Source organism: Camelina sativa, chromosome 15, assembly GCF_030686135.1.
Source record: "Camelina sativa cultivar CO46 ecotype springtype chromosome 15, ASM3068613v1".
In the NCBI taxonomy this organism is placed as follows: Eukaryota; Viridiplantae; Streptophyta; class Magnoliopsida; order Brassicales; family Brassicaceae; genus Camelina; species Camelina sativa.
In genome coordinates, this window is record NC_141894.1 from 7676284 (window position 1) to 7696886 (window position 20603).

The 20603-nt window shown below is 34.9% G+C and overlaps 4 protein-coding genes and 1 long non-coding RNA gene across 5 annotated transcripts; 4 read left to right on the forward strand and 1 right to left on the reverse strand.

The window, feature by feature from the left end:
* Positions 1 to 710: 710 nt before the first annotated feature.
* Positions 711 to 2231, forward strand: LOC104745968 (histidine-containing phosphotransfer protein 4-like). The gene is made up of 6 exons (XM_010467357.3): positions 711 to 863; positions 987 to 1117; positions 1202 to 1270; positions 1542 to 1613; positions 1799 to 1871; positions 2003 to 2231. The coding sequence occupies exons 1-6, from the start codon at positions 819 to 821 to the stop codon at positions 2048 to 2050; spliced, it is 438 nt and encodes a 145-aa protein (XP_010465659.1). The 5' UTR covers positions 711 to 818; the 3' UTR covers positions 2051 to 2231.
* Positions 2232 to 4376: 2145 nt separating this feature from the next.
* Positions 4377 to 6258, forward strand: LOC104745969 (GDSL esterase/lipase APG). Its single transcript, XM_010467358.3, has 5 exons — positions 4377 to 4938; positions 5027 to 5157; positions 5235 to 5468; positions 5560 to 5815; positions 5918 to 6258. The coding sequence occupies exons 1-5, from the start codon at positions 4695 to 4697 to the stop codon at positions 6115 to 6117; spliced, it is 1065 nt and encodes a 354-aa protein (XP_010465660.1). The 5' UTR covers positions 4377 to 4694; the 3' UTR covers positions 6118 to 6258.
* On the reverse strand, positions 6224 to 9233 carry LOC104745970 (polyadenylate-binding protein 6-like). Its single transcript, XM_010467360.3, has 7 exons — positions 8749 to 9233; positions 8232 to 8544; positions 7873 to 8132; positions 7489 to 7782; positions 6949 to 7388; positions 6801 to 6863; positions 6224 to 6680 (listed from the first exon to the last, which is right to left on the reverse strand). Exons 1-7 carry the CDS (start codon positions 9188 to 9190, stop codon positions 6441 to 6443), a joined length of 2052 nt encoding a protein of 683 aa, XP_010465662.2. The 5' UTR covers positions 9191 to 9233; the 3' UTR covers positions 6224 to 6440.
* Positions 9234 to 15814: 6581 nt separating this feature from the next.
* Positions 15815 to 18075, forward strand: LOC104745971 (thiohydroximate-O-sulfate sulfur/sulfate-lyase (nitrile-forming) NSP1). The gene is made up of 4 exons (XM_010467361.3): positions 15815 to 15973; positions 16063 to 16311; positions 16407 to 16679; positions 16905 to 18075. The coding sequence occupies exons 2-4, from the start codon at positions 16108 to 16110 to the stop codon at positions 17850 to 17852; spliced, it is 1425 nt and encodes a 474-aa protein (XP_010465663.2). The 5' UTR covers positions 15815 to 15973; positions 16063 to 16107; the 3' UTR covers positions 17853 to 18075.
* Positions 18076 to 18518: 443 nt separating this feature from the next.
* Positions 18519 to 19637, forward strand: LOC104745972 (uncharacterized). Its single transcript, XR_002035479.2, has 2 exons — positions 18519 to 19018; positions 19116 to 19637. It is a non-coding gene; the product is annotated as an uncharacterized LOC104745972 (long non-coding RNA).
* The last annotated feature ends 966 nt before the right edge of the window (positions 19638 to 20603 follow it).

Sequence of the window (20603 nt, forward strand, 5' to 3'; positions counted from 1 at the left end):
TTCAGAAAAATTCTTGTCCAAATTCATTTTATTAGTATATCTTTTGCTGCCATTTTCCGAAGATGTGTTTCGTACAGCAGCAACGTTTAGCTTTTGGGCTCTAATTCGAAATTTACCTGTTTCTATGATGTAAGTATTTAAATAATAGTATTAGATATATTCCGCTATTCGCCATTCATGAGATCCTTTGATTAATATATTGAGATTTTGAAGCATTTCAATCATTTTTTGGGGCAATATATATCGATCATCCACAGTAGTTTGTTACTTGTTTATATTCATCATGTACACTACTAATAATAAATAAACAACTTATATTGAGGAATTCGCTAATATATTGAAATCTCATGCATGTTCAAAACTTAAAACATAAAAATTACTATAAAATTCACATATATAATAACTTTTACTGAGACATATATCATTAGATATATTACACCTACGATATGTAATTAAATATAAATAAAAATATATTGAGAAATGCATATATTTGTTAACGAAATAAGCTGATAATACACGTTTCCTTTTTCTATTTTTTCGAAGTATGAGAATACATAATTCATGTCCCTTACGTTGCAGGTTCCCATCATTTTTATGTTCCCATCATTTTTATAAATATTCTCTTCTCTTTTCTACTTTCTCTTTTTTGATGTGTAATATAAAATTATTTTATATTCTATTTTTCCCCTATATATATCTTAGATGTCCACCGTTTCAATATTGCATTGCCACACGAATTACCTAAGATAAAAACGAATTACTAGTTTGGGCGATTTCTCACTTAGTTATTGTTAAGTTTTCTCAAAGTTTAAACAAAAATGCAGAGGCAGGTGGCACTCATTAAGCAGTCCCTCTTTGATCAGGTTTCTTTAATTTTTCTTTCGTAGTGTTTTTGTATTTATTTATATTCTTACTAGTTATGAATTTCTTCTAAGAAAACAGAAAAATGAATGAATCAAAAGCTAATATGGGGAAAATGCATGCAGGGATATCTCGACGAACAATTCATGGAGTTAGAAGAGCTCCAAGATGATGCAAACCCTAATTTTGTTGAAGAAGTTTCCGCATTATACTTCAAAGATTCAGCTCGATTAATCAATAACATTGACCAAGCTTTGTGAGTAGTTTTTTTATTTTATTTTCAATCTTTCTATTTTTGCGTAATTTGTTTCGATTTTTCTAATTTATTTTAACAATGCAGGGAAAGAGGATCATTTGATTTCAATAGGCTCGATAATTACATGCATCAGTTTAAGGGAAGCAGCACGAGGTAATAATTTCCCCTGTAATTTTGCCAAAATCAGTTACTATCCTAAGAAAAAAAAATGTAGTAGTTAGGAAAAAAATGCAAAGATTTTAGTAGTTAAAAAATGTGTTCAAGAAAAAAAGAGTGTAAAACAAAGAACATATAAAAAAAAAATTTACATATTTCCATTCTCATTATTCAATGAAAAAATTTACTTGACTACAAAAAAGTTTTAGGATCGTAGTTTTGCAATGCTACTATTGACATAATGTATGTGTTTTCCTTGTTTTTGTAGTATTGGGGCAAGTAAGGTGAAGACTGAATGCACAAAGTTTAGAGAATACTGCAGAGCTGGAAATGCTGAAGGGTATGCTCGTCTTTTAACACTTACACCTTCATGTGTCTCATTTTTGATGGAATACAAACTTATGGGGTCAAACTGAAAATAAATATATAAAGATACGGAAGCAATCCAATGAACCTTAAACTTTTGTCTTGTTTGATTTTCGACTCCCTAATTAGTTTTCTTTTAACTTGCCGACCGATCCATAGATGCTTGAGGACATTTCATCAACTGAAGAAAGAACACTCAACGTTGAGAAAGAAGCTTGAACATTACTTCCAGGCAAGCCACTGATCACTTAGTTATACCTTAATGAATCACATAATCATCGGATTAAACCTACTAATCACTTTTTCTTATACTAGCTACTAGTAGTGTATTTGCTGAACTTAATTAAGTTTTGTAATGAACAGTTGGCAAGGCAGGCGGGGCCAAAGGAGACAGCACGTAGGCCCAAGTAAAGAGAGAGAGCGAGCAAGAGAGATAAATGAGGAATCGTCGTCGAATTTTGTAGAATAATCATATATAATAAAATAGTTCCTCTTTATTTTTTAGTATTTATATATTGCAATGTACGTTATTATAAAGAAGATCTTTGGACATTTTATATTATGTATGAATAAACGGTCCAAATTTTCTCAATGTTTTCTTTATCCTTAAATGGTATTTCTTTTAAAGAGTTTATATTTACTTTTGCTTTTTATGTAAAGTAAGAGTTTATCTTTACGATTACCTCGTATTTGTAGCATTTTGGTGAGAAAAGGGTTATTTCATACCTGTACATTTTCAGAAGTGCGAATTTTTACCTGTACAAACTATTAGTGTCAATTTAAACATTTACTCTGATAAAATTCAAAATTCATACATGTATTATCAAAACTGAGCCAACTTCCGAAATTCACATTGAGGGATGCTGACTCAAACTCGACGTGTATAATGATGTGGCATCGTCTTCTCCAAACGACGTCGTTTTGCTCTTTTTATTTCACAAAAATGTTCAAAATGGCAACCCACTACGTTCGAACCCAAAACCTGTAAGCTGGCTTGGGTATGCTTGTAACCAGTTGATCCAATAACCATATACGAGAATATCATACAATTTTTGTAATTATAAACCTAAACAATACATAGTTTTGGATAATAAAACGACATCGTTTGGAATTTGGGGGAAAATAAGAAATCTAGGGTTCATGATTTGATTTTCTCATTTGGAATTCATTAGTTCTTCTTCTTCTCGAAACGACATTGCCACCGGAAGAGAAGCCGAGGCCTTGCTTGAAGTGAGCAGCTCCTTCGCCTTTACGCGTGAGAGCGTCGGAGTATGCCGTCGATTTCTCCTCTTCCATAACTTACGGACCTGAGATGCAAAGATCTAATCCATTGTTTAATAATCCATCGTCTAAACATTCAATTGGTCACAAAGAATTTCACTTTAATAATCCATTGTTTTCATTTGAATCTTTAAAACTTAACACAAAATTACTAAAAAAGATGAAAGTATAAGTGATAAATTGATTGTTTTTATCGAGGAGCTACAAAGATTCGAGTGAGCCATGGATATGGTTGTCGGATCATGTGTGTGGACAATGGATAAATAGGTCGATTGTTTAGGTTTATAATTATAAACGTGTGTGCTACTTTCGAATACGGTTGTCGGCTCAACTGGTTTAAAGCAGATTTAAATCGTCTTAAATGTGGTGGCTTCGAAGCAAGGGAATTGCTATTTTAGACATTTTTTTCGAAATAAAAGGAGCAAAACGACATCGTTTGGAGAAGATGATGCCACATCATTATACACGTCGAGTCTGAGTCAGCATCCCTCAATGTAGATTTCAGAATTTGGCTCAATTTTGAAAGTACATGTATGAATTTTGAATTATATCAGAGTACATGTTTAAATTGGCAATAATAATTTGTACAGGTAAAAATTCGCACTTCTGGAAATGTACAAGTATGAAATGACCCTTTTCCCGCATTTTGGCAACCAATAATAACGGGATACGGAAAATTGTGGGCAAAAGAATGCATTAATCGATTCTACTATAACGAATGCATTACATTGTTGAAAAAAACAAATTAAATAATGCTTTACCTTATTCGGTTTGTTCTAGTCTTCTAGACAGCGTCGTCGTTCGCGACCTATATATTTTGACCTATTTTATCTCATTATGAAAGACAATTTGTTATTATAGATTAGATTCTACTAGTCTCCACTAGAACTGTTCATAACAAAAACTAAAAATAAAAATAATAAAAGGCTTAGATGCAAACTATTTTTAAGTTAAAAAAAACTTTGCTATACGACACTAATTATATAACAATTCCTAATTTAATTACACTTACATGCATGTCTTATGTTTTCATACAATGAGATAACTAAACTCCTTTGTGTTCAGAATTTCAAATTTATTCTTTATTTTTGGTCAGCTATATTCAGACCTTATGCATGGAAAAATAAAAATCCATAATGCAGAGAAATAAATCACAAGTTTTCTGGTTTTATTTAAAAGACCCAGCATTTATTAGAATTTATTTCAACTTCTTCCACGTAAAAGTCTACACTATACACAGTGGTCGTAGACGTAGATAGAGCAATAAATTTCTCTCCCAAAAGAAAAAGAAATAGAAAAAAAAACAGAACAGCCTAATACATAAACTATATATCTTCTTAAATCTTTATACATATGAATTTAATTAATTGCTAAATCAATTATTCAAAGCGACGTGAAACTACTCTCATTTATTAGCCATAGCTATATATGTATCTCACTCACTCTCACAACCTCCATCTTCCTTTACTTTAAGCACAGACCAGATCCTATTTATGGCATCCATGTGCAACTTTTTTCCGTTAAAAGGTAAAGTTTATTTAAGAAATTTACCTAATAAAATTGAATTATGCAAAAAACAGGCTGGTTCAGTTTTTTTTTCCACGAATCAAAAAAAAAAATGGTTGGAGAAATATTGAATAAGAGAGAGAGTCTGTGTATACAGAGTTGACACAACAACATTGAAGTAAACTAACTCCTACCCTCTTTGTCTATGTATATATATAAACCAAAGTACATGTAATCTTTCACCATTAACACATACCAAAGCAAAAACATGGATCGTCGCACGATGTCGTTTTTGCTTCTCACATTGGTCTCTGCCTTCTCTGTACTCCAAATCTCCTTTGCTCAACTAGTTCCTGCGATCATGACATTCGGAGACTCTGTAGTTGATGTCGGCAACAACAACTACCTCCCGACCATTTTCAGAGCTGATTACCCTCCTTACGGCCGTGATTTCGCTAACCACAAACCCACCGGGCGTTTCTGCAACGGCAAACTAGCTACTGATATTACCGGTAAGAGTGTTTTTACTTGTAAACCAAGCTACCTATCTTCTTTAAGTTGTTTGAAACTGAAGTCTTTTGTGTGTTTACTCTGTGACAGCTGAGACTCTAGGATTCACTAAGTACCCACCAGCTTATCTAAGTCCTGAAGCGTCAGGGAAGAACCTTCTCATTGGTGCTAACTTCGCTTCTGCAGCTTCAGGTTATGATGACAAAGCTGCTCTTATCAATGTAAGTGACTGCTCTTTCTTCTGATACATTTCTTATTAGATCTGTTTGATGAATTTTGTTCTTTTTTGTTGGGACAGCATGCGATCCCGTTGTATCAGCAAGTTGAGTACTTCAAGGAATACAAGAGCAAGCTGATAAAAATTGCAGGAAGCAAAAAAGCTGATTCGATCATAAGCGGAGCAATCTGTCTCTTAAGTGCAGGAAGCAGTGACTTTGTTCAAAATTACTATGTGAATCCTCTGCTTAACAAAGTCTACACTGTTGATCAGTACGGATCTTTCCTTATCGATAACTTCTCTACATTTATCAAGGTAAAACTTTTTCCTTGGTTATCCATCCCTCTGTTTTCAATTGCAAAGAATACAAGATGTGACATTTTTGAGTTTTGATTAAATGTTGCAGCAAGTGTACGGGGTTGGAGCAAGGAAGATCGGTGTGACTTCTCTGCCTCCAACGGGATGTCTTCCAGCTGCAAGAACCCTTTTCGGTTTCCATGAAAAAGGTTGTGTTCAAAGACTCAACACAGATGCTCAGCAATTCAACAAGAAGCTTAATGCAGCTGCTTCAAAGCTTCAGAAGCAGTATTCTGGTCTTAAAATTGTTGTCTTCGACATCTTCACTCCACTCTATGATCTTGTTCAGAACCCTTCCAAATCCGGTAAGTCACAAAAATGGACTTATATATTTATAACATTTATTGTTGCTGCTCTGCTTTAGAAAATCCATGACACATTATTCATCTTTTTTTGTCTAACTGCAGGATTCACTGAAGCAACCAAAGGATGTTGTGGAACAGGAACAGTCGAAACAACTTCACTCTTGTGCAATCCGAAATCGTTGGGAACATGTCCCAATGCTACTCAGTATGTGTTCTGGGACAGTGTTCATCCCTCGGAAGCTGCCAATGAAATTCTTGCCAGTTCTTTAATTGGACAGGGCTTCTCTCTTATCGGTGGATGATAGATCTTTCATTATATGTCATATCTTCTCTTTTCAAATTGCTGTTTCTGTAAAACCTTGAGTCATACATTTGTTTCTCTTTGAACTATGTATCAAACCACCACTATTTACTAAAATGTATTGAAACTTACTACAAGAAAATCAAAAGTTTGAGAACACTTAGTACCAGAAACTATATACAACCTACCTCTGCATTTTCCTGTTAAAGAGTTGTAGATCTAAAGATCTACAGATCGAAGCTCTTGTAATCTGTACAATTTCTATGAGCAAAAGCTATTGAAGGGTTAAAATGAAAGCAGTGGAATTCTAAGCGGTGAGAGATGTCAAGCCACAGCAGCAGGGCCAATGTTTAAGCAGCCCCCTCCAATTAGTGCAATTTGTTTTCCTGACTTCTCTGCCTTCTTCACTTTTGGTGACGACATTACTTTCAAAGCGGGTGATGCTTCTCTACGGTTCTCAGCAGATGTTGTTGCTTTTGAGCATGTCGCAGCCTCTAAAGTTCGGTTACCCTCACCCTTAAAGACAAGTTTCTGTTTGGCACCACTTTTGGCAAAGGGATAAGCCTGCAGAAAAATACCAACTTAGGAATCAAAACTTCCGACTGAGCAAACATTTTAACCTTAACAAAAAAACCTTGGAGATAATGGAAGATTCAGCACATGTTAGTGTTAATGAAGGCATACCGGGTGTTTGTAGACTAGGTGCACTGATCTTTTCTCCTTGAGAGGAGCCTGGCCAGCTGGAACCTGAGTTATAATAATAGGAAGTGTGAGTTATATTTAATTTGAAGACAGGTTTTGGGTTTGTTTAAAGAAGCAGAGAAATGCTTACATAGGTGGTGATGTTTTGGTGGCTAAACATTTGTGGTAACTGAGGCGCCATATAGTAATAAGATGCACCGTAAGGGACAGGAGGAACTTGCGTGTAATGATGTGGTTGTCCATGAAAGCTGCTGGGCACAGATGGGAGGACTGGCTGAGCTGGTGAAGTGACTGGAGGAACTTGCGTGTAATGACATGGTTGTCCATACAAGCAGCTGGGCACAGATGGGAAGACTGCCTGAGCTGGTGAAGGGACAGGAGGAACTTGCGTGTAATGATGTGGTTGTCCATGAAAGCTGCTGGGCACAGATGGGAGGACTGGCTGAGGGACAGTAGGAACTTGCGTGTAATGCTGTGGTTGTCCATGAAAGTATTGCTGCAACCTCTTGAGTCGATCCTCTTTGCGCTCAGCAACTCGAACAACAAATCGTTTTCCATCAACTTTAAACCCTGTAAGCAGCAAGAGTAATAGTCGTGCAAATTGTATCAGTAAATACCAGTTAGGTCTAGTAGAGCAAAGATAAGCTAGACTACATTAGTTATAGTATACCATTGAGCTCTCTTTTAGCCTGTTTGGACGCTTCACAGTTAGAGAAACACACAAAGCCGAATCCCTTACTTCTACCATTCTCATGACGCATCACTTTAGCTGAGACTATTTTCCCATAGCTTCCAAATATTTCTCGCAGTCTTGTTTCATTCATTGATTCACTCAAGTTCTTCACGTACAGATTGGACCATCCCATGTTAGACTTGGCAATAAAGTTGCCCTTGTATTTTTGCTTCAGCATCTCCTTCCTTTCATCACTTCTCAGTGCCATTCCAACAAACAAAGTCTTCGATCCTAATCATAAAAGCAAAGTTCTAAATTCAGAAACTCTGGTCTAATGACAATGTACTAAGTATTGGGCTCAGAAGAAGAAGGTTGAGTTACCAAGTGGTTGTCCATGGAGAGATTTCACAGCTTTCTTATCATTTACTGGATTGCAGAAGTTGACAAATCCGAAACCTCTAGATCTTCCCATACCATCCCTCATAACCACAACACTTGAGATTGTCCCATATGGAGAAAACAGTGTATGTAGATAATCCTCTGTAACAGTTTCAATCAGATTCTTCACATAAACGTTTGTGGATTCTTGATGTCCTGCCATAGCTGCTCTTTCATTCTTGTTGATGAACTTGGCTACGAACCTAAAGAAAGAAACAGACCAAGTAAAACAATCAATCACTCATCATTAACCTTCAATCAACCAATAAAGAAATCATGCTTAAAGCCACAATTTAACTTACAGTTTCTTGCCATCAACGACAGAGCCATGGAGAGCAGAACGAGCAGTTGCAGCAGATTGCTCTGTATGAAACTGAACAAAGCCAAAACCTTTACTTTTGCCATTCTCTTCAGCGACTTTGCAAGAGAGTACGTCTCCATAGGGGGAAAACATTCGCTCTAAGCAAATGCTAGTGATCGAGCTGTCAAGATTCTTAACGTATAGATTTCCAAGCCCAGTAGTACGACGGTATTGAAGATCCCTCCGAGACCACATTATTCGCATAGCCTTCCCCTTCAAATCAGTATGGTTTAAGCACGCCATAGCATTCGACGCTAAACCACCCAAAGAATCAACAAGAAAACACAAAGATTAATCAGAAGCGATTCATCAAAAATTCGGGAAATTTCTAGGGTTTTAACAAGATTTTAGGGGTTTTACAGAACGAAAGAAGAAACGATTATACGAAGAAACCAAAAACAGAGATTTAAGAAACGAAACGGATTAAAGAAAGGACGAAGTGTTGTAATTTGTTTTACCGGTGGAAGGAGAATCGAAGTTGATGTAAGCGTAACACAAGGATTTTCCGGTGACGGAGTTACGGCAAAGATGAACGGAGGAGACAGGAACAGTCAAAGAGAATTTGTGGATGAGATCTTGCTCCGTCACGTCTGGGCTAAGATCACCGACGTAAAGCGAAGATGTAAACCTTGAAGAATGCTGCTGTTGATTTCCCGACGCCTTCGTTTCAGATTTCACGAGCGCCATGGTCTCTTCTTCTTCGTATCGTAATCTCTCAATCTCTCTATAGAAAGAAACAAAAACTTTTTTTTTTTCCGAGAAAGTGATGAAAGAGAGACTCTGCAGAGGAAAAAAAAAAAGAGTAAATTGGAGAAGACGAGTGAAGCAGAGAAGAAAGAGAGATCTTTTATTTTGTCGTTGAGTGAGTGTATGTATCGATATAAGTGTGTATGTATACATCGTTCTGTTATAACCGTAAATGATGATAGCGAGTGAGCTGCACACTCTCAGAGTCACAGAGAGACTCGCAGAGACGGCTGTTGTACGGAAACTACACGCGCCGCAAGTAGTAAAATTCAGTTGTAACTCGCGTTTCTACCCAATTATATCAAATCACAAGTGTGTTTTTTTTCCTTTCCGTGCATAATAAGCCTACCCAAATAAGTTTGGGCTTTAAGGCCTTCGGAGTGTGTTTGTAAGTAGTTTCTAGAAGGCCCATTGTGTAATTGCATTTTTTATGGGGTGTGTTGTAAGTAGTTTCTTTTGTTAAATCCTCTCCTCTGTTATTTAAAAGGGCATGTCTTTTTCTCATATTCGGTATCAGGTGTGATCTTATGGTCAAGAGAAGACATGATAGAGAAAGAAAGTATTAGGTTTCAATAGATGAAGCTTGAAGTTTTAGTGATCATCTCTGGTTACGTAAAATTAATTTTAAGATTTTAAAACACAAAACCGAATGTTTCACAAATCACGACCAAGATTAGAGGATAAAAGAGAGATCATATCTTCTTTTTCTCTACCTTTTTTTTTAAAAAGAAAATATTATTACACATAAGTCATAACACTCTAAAATCTTATGAAATATTAACAAGATTAAAAAGATATATATATTGTTAAAACAATTACAAAATATATTCATTTTTATTTTGATGTACATAAGAATTAATACGGAGAAAAAGAAAATAAACAACTAATTTGTTATATTTTTATCAACTATGCGAATAAATAACATATATAGACCCGAAAATGAAACAGCAATTAGCATAGAATAAAATGAATTTTTTTTTACAATAGTATTAGTACAAGAAACAATATGAGTTCGCTTATTATCTCTCTATCATTCATATATATACTGACCAATAGAAGATACAAGATACGTCTATAATGAATTTCTATTGGTACTAAGATGTGTACCGTCTATATGTGTACCGTCTATAATGAATTTCTTTTATTTTATACTAAGATGTCGGTCCGTGCGTTACCGCACGGGAAAGTGAAAACTTAAAATGACTAACATTGTTAATTTTACATTTCGAGTGAAAATTTTATGAAAATTTTTTAACTGTATAATATAAAAGATATAAATAATGACTAAGATGAATTAACCAAATTAGTTAAATAAAATATTTGTTGTATATATAAAAATAAAAAATCGATTAAGTGACAATAAGAGAATAATGTTAAAGATATATAAAATCTAGGTTTACTGAGTCATACTGAGATAATCAATTTTGAAAGATATTCACATAAAATGAAACTTAACTCACTGTCCTATCAAAATTTATAAAAAATAATAAGAGAATCAGGGAGAAAGAGCTCATAGCTGCAACTGCAACCAACCAAATTGACTAAAAAGATAAATCTATGAAAAATTAGAAATCACAATTAATTACCTAAATTAATACTTGAAAGAGATGATTAATACGGTTAGATGGAAAACGACACCAAACAAAAGTTAGATGAATGAATCAATAAATAAAACAATCCAAATTTTTTAACAAAAATGAGTGAATCAATGTTGATTAATAAATTGAAAGAAAATAATACTCAGAATTTTTAAGTTTGGAGGTGTTAAACAATACTCAAAGAACAAAAACTCTTTTCAAGATCCATATATATATATATATATATATATATATATATACAAACAAAGAGGTGTGAAACAAAAAAGTGCGAAAACTAACAAATGTGAACATTGAAAGCTGTGAGTACGACGAACAAACACAATTGTTGGATCAAATATTGCAACTTTTAAGATCATTAACAAATCTAAACAGTTAGATGAGCTAATAAAAAACAATCTCATCTATTATATTTAAATTAACCCCTAAAAGTGAGTTTGCTATAGTATATAAACATATAAATCTATGATTTTATTTATTAACTTGTAAGTTTAAAAAATATTCAGAAAACAATAAATTCGAAACTTGTTTTTGTGTTTCATAAAAGTTTATATATAAATAAAGATGTGTAAAATATAAAGGTGTAAAACATAGAGGTGTGAAAAAAGGTGCAAAACTAATATGTGCGATTTTTGAAAGATGGGGGTATGCCGAAGAGATGCAAAAATATGAAAATAAAGACGTGTGAAATAAAAATGTGTGAAAACTAACAAATGCAAACATTTAAATCAAGGGGTACGACGAAGAAACACAATTGTTGGATCAAAACACTGCAACTTTATATAAACAAAGAGGTGTAAAACTAAAAGGTGTGAAAACTAACGTGTTCCTAAATGGAAAGTTGGGGGTGCGATGAAAAAACACAATTGTTGGATCGAGCCTTTGCAACTTTTGAGATCATTAACAAAGGGTGAGATCATTAATAATACTTAAATGATAAAAACTCTTTTCAAAATCCATAAAAATCTGTATATATATAAAAAACAAAAATGTGTGAAAAGAAAGAGGTGTGAAACAAAGGTGTAAAATAAAAAAGTATGAAAACTAACAAGTGCAACCTTTGAAAGCTAGATGTACAACGAAGAAACAGAATTGTTGGATCAAAACATTGTAACTTTATATAAACAAAGAGGTGTAAAACAAAAGGGTGTGAAAACTAATGGGTGCCAACATAGAAAGCTGGGGATGCAACGAAGAAACACAATAGTTGGACATAAACTTTGCAACTTTTGAGATCATTAACAAAGGGTGAGATCATTAACAAAGGGTGAGATCATTAATAATACTCAAAGAACAAAAATTCTTTTCAAAATCCATAAAAAAACAGTATCTATATAAAAACAAAGAGTGTGAAAACAAAGAGGTGTGAAACAAAAAAGTGCAAAAACTAACAAGTGCAACTATTGAAAGCTAGGGGTACGACGAAGAAACACAATTGTTGGATCAAAACATTGCAATTTTATATAAACAAAGAGGTGTAAAACAAAAGGGTGTGAAAACTAACGGGTGCCAACATGGAAACATGGGGGTGCAACGAAGAAACACAATTGTTGGACCGAAACTTTGCAACTTTTGAGATCATTAATAAAGGGTGAGATCATTAATAATACTCAAATAACAAACACTATTTTCAAAGTCCATATAAATCTGTATACATATAAAAACAAAGAGTGTGAAAACAAAGAGGTGTGAAACAAAAAGGTGCAAAAACTAACAAGTGCAACCATTGAAAGATAGGGGTACGACGAAGAAACACAATTGTTGGATCAAAACATTGCAAATTTATATAAACAAAGAGGTGTAAAACAAAAGGGTGTGAAACTAACGAGTGCCAACATGCAAAATTGGGGGTGCAACGAAGAAACACAATTGTTAGACCAAAACTTTGCAACTTTTGAGATCATTAACAAAGGGTGATATTATTAATAATACTCAAAGAACAAAAACTCTTTTTAAAATCCATAAAATATATATATATATATATATATATATATATATAAACAAAGAGGTATGAAACAAAAAGGTGTGAAACAAAAAGGTGTAAAAATTAATAGGTGTGATTTATAAAAGATAGGGGTACGACGAAGAAACACGATTATTAGAAGAAAAAAACTTGCAACTGTTAGGATCATCAACAATTCTAAACCTTTAGATGAGATAATAGAAACAATCTCATCCATTAGATTAAAGTTGATCCCCAAAATTCATAAAATTCTACTTCAAAATTTAAACTATGAAAATTTAGATATTTGTATTTTTTTTAACGAAAGAAATCTTAGAAGCAACTATTCATGACACACTATTTTACTCTTGCTACATAGCATTATTTTACTCATGCTACGTTTGAAATGATAAAGAGAAAAATCATTTGAGACAGAACTTCCTAAAATTGTATTAAAAAAAACTTCTCATCAAAAATCAAAACGAACAAGCCCAACATTTAAAAAATTACGCCCCTTTGTGCTATAGATATTGATATCCTGTCCTTTTGTTAGTCTATTTAACTTGAAAAAATTAAATGTAAGTGCTATCTTGAGTAAATAATAAAATGTAAGTGCTATCTTGAGTAAATTATCTAACCGACAACATAAAGACAAACAGAGCACTTAAGAAGAACCAAACTTTTCGTTAATCTATAATCTAATATATGAGAACAAATGGAGGAGGGAACAAAACCAATTTTTTGGAATGGACACTAACTTGTTAGTTCATAAAAATACCTTGATATAGATATTGATGCAGGTTAATTTAGAAACACTCTAATAAAAAATTATTTGTTTTTTTTTTACTTTTAAAAATATTCTGAAAACAATAAATTAGAAACTTGTTTTTGTAGTCCATAAAAGTTTATATATAATAAACAAAGAGGTGTAAAAATATAAATGTGTATAGAGGTGTAAAACATAAAGGTGTGAAACAAAAAGATGCAACAATAAAAATGTGCAATTCTAAAAAGATGGGTACGAGGAAGAAATGCAAAAGTTAAAAGGTGCGATAAAAGATGGAGGTACGATGAAGAGATGCAAAAATTTACAGGTGAAATTCTTGAAAGATGGGGGTGCGACGAAGAGAAATGATTTGTGGGAAAAAACTTACAACTGTTGGAATCATTAAGAAGTTTAAACCGTTAGATAACATAATAAAACCGATCTCAGCCATTGGATTAAAGATGACGCAAAAAAGTGGTTTGCTATTATATATAACCAATTTGTTTTTTTACCTACATTCAAATAACCAATTTTTTTATTAATTAGCGGGGGAAACCGTAATAATAAAAACGCAAAAAACAAACCACTCAGATTTGCTAAATCTACAGAAAAAATTGAGAGAGAGAGAGACGAAGCGTAGAGCTCTAATGGAAAACTTTAGTTCAGTAGTGGTGAAAAGTTTATTCCTGTATATCCTCCTTTGTTCGCATTCTTCTAATTTGTTGCTGAAATTTCTCTATATATTTTATTTTGAAACCTTCAAGTTAATATTTTGTAGGACGAACCTAGATACTCCCATTTCAAGTGAGTAGTAACTAATTAATAGGCTTAATATATCTCCTATTGCAAATTCTAGGTTTCCTGACATTTTTCGTTTTGCGTAATTACGTACAGAACCACCATATATTAGGAATTGATTTCCCACTTAATTATGTCTATGAATTGGTACCATCATGATCTTCAATCAACGACATTGAAAACAAAGTCGATGTGGTGAAACATGTGATAATAATATCTCACCTTTTGACTGCTATACATTATGTTTTTAAAAAATTGTATATACAGATTAGAAAATTGAAGATCTTTTCTTCCTAACTTGACTTGTCATTTGGTCGTGCTTACACTTTCTAGAATTTGATTTTGTGTTGTCACAAGTATGTCTGGCTTTTTCTTCTGCACTCTCTATTTTCATGCTCATTTGGAATATTTCTATATATTATCAAAATGTTTGATACCCAGAAAGTATAAGAAATTAAAATTCAACTAAAATTTTGAAAAACTTTTTTTTCCAAAAAATGGAAACTAACCTGGATCATTTATATCTAATAAACATCCTACATAACAAAAATAAATAAATAGATTTTTATATTTATACCATATTTGTTAAAAAAAATTAAATAGGTTAAATAAGTCAATAATAGAACTTATATAAAATTATACCATGTTTGTTAAAAATTTTTGGCTTATCCGTAACTCTAGCATCACTGCATGTCATCATGCCTCTCTCTTGGTTTTGACTTTCTGGGAGTACTGTCCGGCAATGCATGAACAAATTAATCCACATGTCCGCATGTGTTTTGTAATAGAACGTATGCATGAATGATATACTCTTTCACAACTTAACAAATTAAAAAGCCACGTACACTCATATATAAGAAATACTAACAGGTCATTCGCAGCGAAAATATATAAAATTACCTTGAATTAGAGATTGATGTTTGTTAGTTAAAAAACACTTCAATATAACAATTCTTTAGTTTTATTTAGTATCCAGAAAACAATTTATCGAAACTTGTTTATGTAGTCAAGAAAAGTTTATATATAATAAACAAAGAAGTGTAAGACATAGAGGTATGAAATGTAAAGGTGTAAAAATTAATAGATGTGAAACATGGAGGTACAACAAAGAGGTGTAATACATAGAAGTGTGAAATAAAAATGTGTAAAAGTTAATGAATGTGATTTTTGAAACCAGGAGGTACAATAAAGAGCTGCAAAAATTAAGAGATGTGATTTTTGAAAGATGGAGGTGCGACGAAAAGATACGATTAATAATTTTAAACCGTTAGATTAAAAGTAGAACTAATCTCATCCGTTAGATTAAAAATTGACATAAAAAAATGAGTTTGCTATTATATATAGATTTTATGAACTGCTATAAGAGACATCGTCGACGTGTACTTCCATCATTCACATCATTCACTCCACTGATTCATATATAGACCCAAAAATAACATATATAGACCCAAAAATACGTGTTGGAGCATATATAGACCCAAAAATACGTGTTGGAACTACTAAATAACATATATATATAGACCCAAAAATACGTGTTGGAACTACTAAACAGTAACATATATAGACCCAAAAATACGAGTTGGAACTACTAAATAGTAACATATATAGACCCAAAAATACGTGTTGGAACTGCTAAATAGTAACATATATAAACCCAAAACTACGTGTCCTTCCACACTCCACTGGTTCTTCATTTAAATAGTCGGAGTCGTGAATCACGAGACAATAAAAAATATTAAACGAAATACATCCCCTGTATCTTCTATTTGGTCAATAAATATCCATGCAACTCCTAAAGCTGATCACTGCACCACCTACTACTACTTTCTTCTCAGGTCATCTCTCTCTCTCTCCCTCTCTCTAATATGATTATAGTTTTTATAGGAGGATTCGGTTACATTTGTAATTACACGTTATATTACAGGTACTATATTTCGTAAGATTTATCAAACGCAAGCAAAAGATCGAGATGGCCCAAAAGCTGGCAGCAAAGGGTGGTGAAATTGGAGATGTTTGGGATGATGGTGTTTACGACAATGTTAGAAAGGTGTATGTAGGGCAAGGCCAAGATGGTATAGCATTCGTCAAGTTTGAGTACGTCAATGGTTCTCAAGTGGTTGCTGGAGATAAACATGGTGGCGGAAACAAGAGTACTGTGCTAGGAGTTGATGAGGTACTAAAATAGATTTATCTTTGTTGAGATTGTTAAAGAGGGTCTTTTGTTGATTAGTTTCGGCATTGACGATTTTTTTTTTTTTCTCTTTCCAGTTTGAGATTGATGTTGATGACTACATCGTATACGTGGAAGGTTACCGTGAGAAAGTTAATGATATGCCCACAGAAATGATCACGTTTCTTACATTCAAAACCTATAACGGCAAAACCTCTCAGCCTATTGAACAAAGACCTGGGACTAAGTTTGTGCTTCACGGTGGAAAAATCGTTGGGTTTCACGGACGTTCGACCGACGTTCTACACTCCCTCGGGGCCTATGTTTCTTCGGCGCCGTCCGCTTCGAAATTGCTCGGAAAATGGATAAAGGTATAGCCGTATAGTAATCTTCTCAACAATGTTTAAGAGGTTTGATTGTTACCACCTTAAAATCACTAAATTACGTACGGTAAAAAAAGAATGATTGATAAATAAAGAGACAAAAAAAACTCAAATCTAGATAATGACATCTCACCATTATTGGAGCTGTTGCACTAATCATAATCTAAATATTTTTACTAAATAACTAACAAATATTATTAAATTATACATAAGGTGGAGCAAAAAGGAGAATGTCCAGGGCAAAGATGCTCGCATGGCATAGCACAGGTAGGTAACAAGATTTACGCCTTTGGTGGTGAGTTAATACCAAATCAGCCCATCGACAAACACCTTTATGTCTTTGACCTCGAGACCCGTACTTGGTCCATTTCTCCAGCCACCGGAGACATTCCGCACCTCTCTTGCTTAGGTGTCCGTATGGTGTCCGTAGGATCAACCCTCTATGTCTTTGGAGGCCGAGACGCCTCACGGCAATATAACGGTTTCTACTCATTTGACACGACCACGAACGAGTGGAAACTGGTAACCCCTGTCGAAAAAGGACCCACTCCTCGTAGTTTTCACTCGATGGCAGCCGATGAGAACAACGTTTACGTTTTCGGTGGGGTAAGTGCTACGGAGCGGCTCAAGACACTAGACGCTTACAACATTGTTGATAAGAAGTGGGTGCAGTGTTCGACTCCAGGAGATAACTTTAGCGTTAGAGGAGGAGCAGGGCTCGAAGTGGTGCAAGGGAAGGTATATGTTGTGTACGGATTCAACGGATGTGAAGTTGATGATGTTCATTACTATGATCCTGTACAAGACAAGTGGTCACAAGTGGAAACATTTGGTGAGAGGCCTTCGGAAAGGAGTGTATTTGCTAGTGCGGCTGTTGGAAAACACATTTTGTTGTTTGGAGGTGAGATTGCGATGGACCCACTAGCTCACGCGGGTCCGGGTCAACTGGCCGATGGCACTTTTGCGTTGGACACAGAGACGTCAAAATGGGAGAGGTTGGATAAGATTGGTGAAGAGGAGGAGACTCCGAGTAGCAGAGGATGGACAGCGTCCACAACTGGGACCATTGATGGTAAGAAAGGGCTTGTAATGCATGCTGGGAAAGCTCCAACCAATGACCGGTTTGATGATCTTTTCTTTTATGGAATTGAATCTGCTTGATTAAAACGCTTTAAACGCGGTTTGATGATAATCGTTTGTGATTTTAAGTGTGTGTAATGCATGCAATAAGGAAGGGTCGTGAGGACTATACCATATGATCCTTCGTCAGCTTGTCCATTTGACCGTTTCGTTTTTTTTCCCTTCTTTTTTCTATAAGGTTGTTTCATGCATATTTTGTGTTTTTACGATAATTGTATCAATAAAATCGTTTATTTTCTTGAAAGAAGTCGCCATTTATCGAAAAAAAAAGAAAAAAACAAAAATCGCCAAATAATGAATAACGATGGATGAGTTTTACGATTACCCCATGCATGATGTATATATATTATAACTAATTTTATATACGGAAGAAAGTCCTAATCGAGGGGCGTATACAAGGATCAATTCTCAACTACCAATTCATAAATTGGTGTTTTCTTATTAATTACTCTAAAAATGTCTTCCACTCACGACCAAAAAAAAAAATTTCCTACTACTATTTTAAATCCTGTAGAACGCCTTGTTAAAACCTGAACATGGATTATGTCCACCACTAACATCCAATTTAGTGGTTGTGTAGAGGCCCACATCAAACAGTTTAAAACATGCTGCTTTATTAGAAGTTTCAAGAATTATTTTGAGACATATTTTATAGGATAATCTGTAAGGATCATGACATTTTAACATGATGCATGTGGCCTCCACACGAGACACGACCCGCCTCACCGCATTGGATGATTGGTCGGACTTTACGTTCAGTTTTTTGTTTTGTTTTTATGTTATTAACAAACTTAATAATGCAGTAAACTAAACTAGGCTAAGCTAAGAAACCCTTCAGGATTTCAAGGCACAGTCGTTGCATCGAAAACAACGCTTTTTATTTTTGAAGGTAATTTTTTCAGATCCCATTTTTTCTTTTACATTTTGATCTTAATTGCAGGTGGTGGTTTGACATTGAAGATCTAGGAGTGCGTAGGCTCTTCTTCTACCGACGGTGGTGGTGTGGTTCTCGTCCTTCGGTGTAGTTGCAACTCCGGTTAAATGGAACAGAAGTCTCGTCATAAAAACCCCTGGTTTGAGGATGCCGGTGGGTTAACGTCTGAATCTTCTCGGCTCATCCGTTAATCGGATTGTTGTGGCTACAGCGGAAGCCGAAGGGCGAGTGGTGGGGAGCACTATTTTTCAAGGTAGTTAATGGCTAGATCACTTTGGATCTATGTTGGTTGTTGCGGATTTTGATTGCAGGAGGATTGGGTGAGCCGTCAACCTCTGTAATTGCTGCAGATCGTGTTTCCATCAGACCGGTTTGAAGATGTCTCTGCGCGGGGGTGATCGAAGTGGTCGGCTGTTGAAGAGAGGGGATAGATCTGAGCTTGGCAGTTTGCTAGGTCGGGAACTGTCAACGTCGATGTCGGTTGTCGGAAGTTGCGCACACCAGGAGGATTGTAGCGGGTCAGGTGGCTCGACGGCAAAAGAGTACTGGCAGAAATTGGATTCTTCTGCCGGAGATCCGGATCCGTTCGTTGCTGCCGCGAAGCCATGGCCCTTGAATCCATCGGAATTGGTGCGGTGACTCTCTGCCTCCGATGATCAACATGGTCCGAGCCTCTCAGCCGGCGACGAGTTTTTCATTTTTTTTGGTAAACCCTAATTTTGTTACTGGATCGGAAGTGTAAAGGCCGCGGCCCAGCCCATTTGGAATGATTTTCGAATTTTAATATTAAAAAAAAAAACACTTCAGATTGTAAGTATTTCTAAAAATTTATATTTTTGTTATATATATAAAAAATTTGTATTGTTTCATAATTTACTTAAGTATCTGTTATTGTTACGTTGTTCATTAATCATTCTCTCTAAGGGTGTCAAACAGCCCGACCTTTTTTTTTAATAATTAAATACAATATATAATTAAGCATCCTATACTACTTAATTAAACAAACCAACCCAAACACACTAACCAACCAGTAATAAACCAACATCCAATAACATGCACAGCGGAAACATATCAATAATACAAAACCAATACAATAACATTTCTAACCATTCTATTCAGCAATCTAACATAACACTAACCAAGATTCCAACAACATATCCAATAAATCCAATAACACACAAATGAGACCTTAGATCATCCTCCTCCTCATCGCCATGATTCCACGTCACATACCTGCACACCACAAACAACGATTGAGATGCGTAAGTATTATCATAAATACTTAGTGAGGTTGTCCTCCCATCTACTAGGTTATACACACAAGCATCTGAGACTCTCATGTTTAAGCAAGCAAACAAACACAAACAATACATCAAACCAGGAAAACAAGTCTCGGATGAGACTGGTGTCGACCGACGCTAAAACGATGTTGATCGATGCTGGCACAACATGGTGTCGACCAACACCACACTGGTGTCGATCAACACTGCTTCTGCAGACGCGAACTACACGAACACGAACATCGATCCTCGGTTTCAAATCAACTCGAAACCGCCCCAAACTCACCCAAATGCCTTAGGAACCTATGGGAAACCCGAAAACAACAAACCCAAACAAGCAAACACCACAAATAGACAAAGAACAACCAAACAAAAGAGATCTCATGCTTAGATCAATCATGGTCAAGCACTCACCTCTTTTACAGGAAGATTGGGTTGATAAACGGTGGAAACAACACCTTCACAAGCTTCTCCTTCGTTCCCAGCAACAACTCTCCCTTCCCCAGCCACAGATCTCACCAAAAACCACAAAGAACAAGCCAAAATCTCACAGAAACA

Coding starts and splice junctions, on each gene's coding strand:
- LOC104745968 (XM_010467357.3), top strand. CDS start 819: ATGCAGAGGCAGGTGGCACTCATTAAGCAGTCCCTCTTTGATCAG. Junction 864..986: donor AGCAGTCCCTCTTTGATCAG/GTTTCTTTAATT, acceptor AAATGCATGCAG/GGATATCTCGACGAACAATT. Junction 1,872..2,002: donor AGCTTGAACATTACTTCCAG/GCAAGCCACTGA, acceptor TGTAATGAACAG/TTGGCAAGGCAGGCGGGGCC.
- LOC104745969 (XM_010467358.3), top strand. CDS start 4,695: ATGGATCGTCGCACGATGTCGTTTTTGCTTCTCACATTGGTCTCTGCC. Junction 5,158..5,234: donor ACAAAGCTGCTCTTATCAAT/GTAAGTGACTGC, acceptor TTGTTGGGACAG/CATGCGATCCCGTTGTATCA. Junction 5,816..5,917: donor TCAGAACCCTTCCAAATCCG/GTAAGTCACAAA, acceptor GTCTAACTGCAG/GATTCACTGAAGCAACCAAA.
- LOC104745970 (XM_010467360.3), bottom strand. CDS start 9,190: ATGTATACATACACACTTATATCGATACATACACTCACTCAACGACAA. Junction 7,389..7,488: donor GGCTAAAAGAGAGCTCAATG/GTATACTATAAC, acceptor TGCTGCTTACAG/GGTTTAAAGTTGATGGAAAA. Junction 6,681..6,800: donor ACCTAGTCTACAAACACCCG/GTATGCCTTCAT, acceptor ATTTTTCTGCAG/GCTTATCCCTTTGCCAAAAG.
- LOC104745971 (XM_010467361.3), top strand. CDS start 16,108: ATGGCCCAAAAGCTGGCAGCAAAGGGTGGTGAAATTGGAGATGTTTGG. Junction 16,312..16,406: donor CTGTGCTAGGAGTTGATGAG/GTACTAAAATAG, acceptor TTCTCTTTCCAG/TTTGAGATTGATGTTGATGA. Junction 16,680..16,904: donor TGCTCGGAAAATGGATAAAG/GTATAGCCGTAT, acceptor ATTATACATAAG/GTGGAGCAAAAAGGAGAATG.